This window comes from Desarmillaria tabescens (assembly GCF_030435595.1).
Source record: "Desarmillaria tabescens strain CCBAS 213 chromosome Unknown EV420scaffold_114, whole genome shotgun sequence".
Classification (NCBI taxonomy): domain Eukaryota; kingdom Fungi; phylum Basidiomycota; class Agaricomycetes; order Agaricales; family Physalacriaceae; genus Desarmillaria; species Desarmillaria tabescens.
The window spans coordinates 73,863-75,541 of NW_026848413.1; the positions used below are offsets into that span (position 1 = coordinate 73,863).

At 46.9% G+C, this 1,679-nt stretch overlaps 1 protein-coding gene across 1 annotated transcript; it reads right to left on the bottom strand.

Moving 5' to 3' along the window:
- EV420DRAFT_202127 (uncharacterized protein) lies at nt 1-874 on the bottom strand. Its single transcript, XM_060481187.1, has 4 exons — nt 573-874; nt 416-518; nt 103-359; nt 1-37 (listed from the first exon to the last, which is right to left on the bottom strand). Exons 1-3 carry the CDS (start codon nt 728-730, stop codon nt 192-194), a joined length of 429 nt encoding a protein of 142 aa, XP_060322559.1. The 5' UTR covers nt 731-874; the 3' UTR covers nt 1-37; nt 103-191.
- Between the last annotated feature and the right edge of the window lie 805 nt (nt 875-1,679).

Genomic DNA, 1,679 nt, shown 5'->3' on the forward strand with positions numbered 1-1,679 from the left:
GTACCGGCGCTGCATCTGTGCTAAGTTAATGAGAGGGCTGTCGTGTGGATTGAAGGGGAGGGTGAGGACTCCTGACTGTGGGCGAGGAGAGAAAAGACGTACTACCCTTTATGTTCCTCGATCTTCATCCATACCCGCAACCCTGAGCTGAACACCCATTCATCCACCACCACCATCGTCACGCAAAGCCATCATAATATCACGGTATTCAGGACGCTGCTCGCCGGAAGGATATACATCGTCTCAACGCAAAATCGAGTTCCTTCGATGTTTGTTGGGTTCGTCGTCTTCGTTGAGGAAGGTGGTAACGTCATCGGGGAAGAATCGAGGTGTGGTGTTGCGGAGATGCCGAGATTGTGCTAGGGGAGGAAGGCTTTGATAAGATGTATCTTTCTGTGCAGGGAGTTGAGCTCGCATTTAATTGGCAGGTAACGCATCCACCAGCATAATGATCCTCCTCTTCAGCATGACTTTGCTCGCTGCAGGCCAAAATTTGTATATCTTGAGCTTTTGGGCGGCTAAATGAGAGTAAGTATCACGGAATATGAACACAAAAGAATTCAGTCACCAACATTGACCAACGACATGACGCAGAAAACCCGTCTTGAAGGACTCTAGCGGAGATGGAGGGACGGAAGGAGAACAAGAGAAAAAAGGGAGCAAGGCAATAGGAAGAGAAAGCGACTGTCGAATTGCCGCCGGCAACCTCGCATGTTCTTCTTTTGGACATCAACACCTGTCCCGCAACACACGTCGATTACAAACACTGCAACACGTAGGCTCCTGCGCGTCAACATGGTACGGGGATGTATGATGGGAAACTAGGGGATGGGGGATGGGAGAAGGTAAAGGAACAAAAAACGAAAAATTGCAGGAACTCGCGCCCTCTTTTTATAGACTCATGCTCGGAACATCGAGCACCGTGTTTTGTTATGCTTCCAAACACCCGAAGAGGTGGTACCTGACATTAAGTGAAGTAATTCCTTTTCAATTACTAGAGGGTGGCGCAACGAGGGATTTGATGTCAGAGAAGCCAAGTACCCAATGAATAAAAATATCCTTGCCTACAACCCTTCCTAGCGCCCTCCAGAGATGAATACCGAAAGAAATGGAAGGCATTTGAAGAATATTTAAAATTCCTGGGATTACCAAGGTGGCAGAACGCCGAGGTCAAGTCAAGAGCAAATGACATCAAAGTCATTCCAAAAATAGCCTGAGATTGATCTGTGGAAGCGTCAAAGTAAATTATTTCACCTGTCCACTAAGCGTCGATGCCATATTTCGGAGGTAAGCAGCTGTTCTTTACATGCCATGCGACGTTGAGAATGAATGACTTCCATAGCAAATTGAGGCTGCCGAAGGAACCTATGCTAATGAATACCCACAAGCTGGCACCTCCAACATCTGGATCTCGTTTGTTTTCCATCTCGTTTTCTCTTAATAAAATGGTATGCTTTCATAATAGTATGTCTCCTAACAATATTATCTTAGGTTCTTGAGAGTCAAAGGGAATCCATGCACCAGCTCTCTAGAGGGGATACACCCTCCTCCCAGTCGATTGACGAGTTCTTGAACTCATCGGTTTCACGCGGTGAGCCGGGGATGTTACCGGACCCACCGCAAAGCCAAAGGTATACTTTTTGTATGATTACATCTACTCCTCGGCTCACTGCAATTGA

What these genes read in the sequence shown, in the direction of transcription:
- EV420DRAFT_202127 (XM_060481187.1), bottom strand. Translation starts at nt 730, where the DNA reads ATGTCCAAAAGAAGAACATGCGAGGTTGCCGGCGGCAATTCGACAGTC. An exon ending in GCGTCATGTCGTTGGTCAAT is followed by an intron (nt 519 to 572) that starts GTTGGTGACTGA and finishes ACTCTCATTTAG; the next exon opens with CCGCCCAAAAGCTCAAGATA. An exon ending in GCGTTACCTGCCAATTAAAT is followed by an intron (nt 360 to 415) that starts GCGAGCTCAACT and finishes TTCCTCCCCTAG; the next exon opens with CACAATCTCGGCATCTCCGC.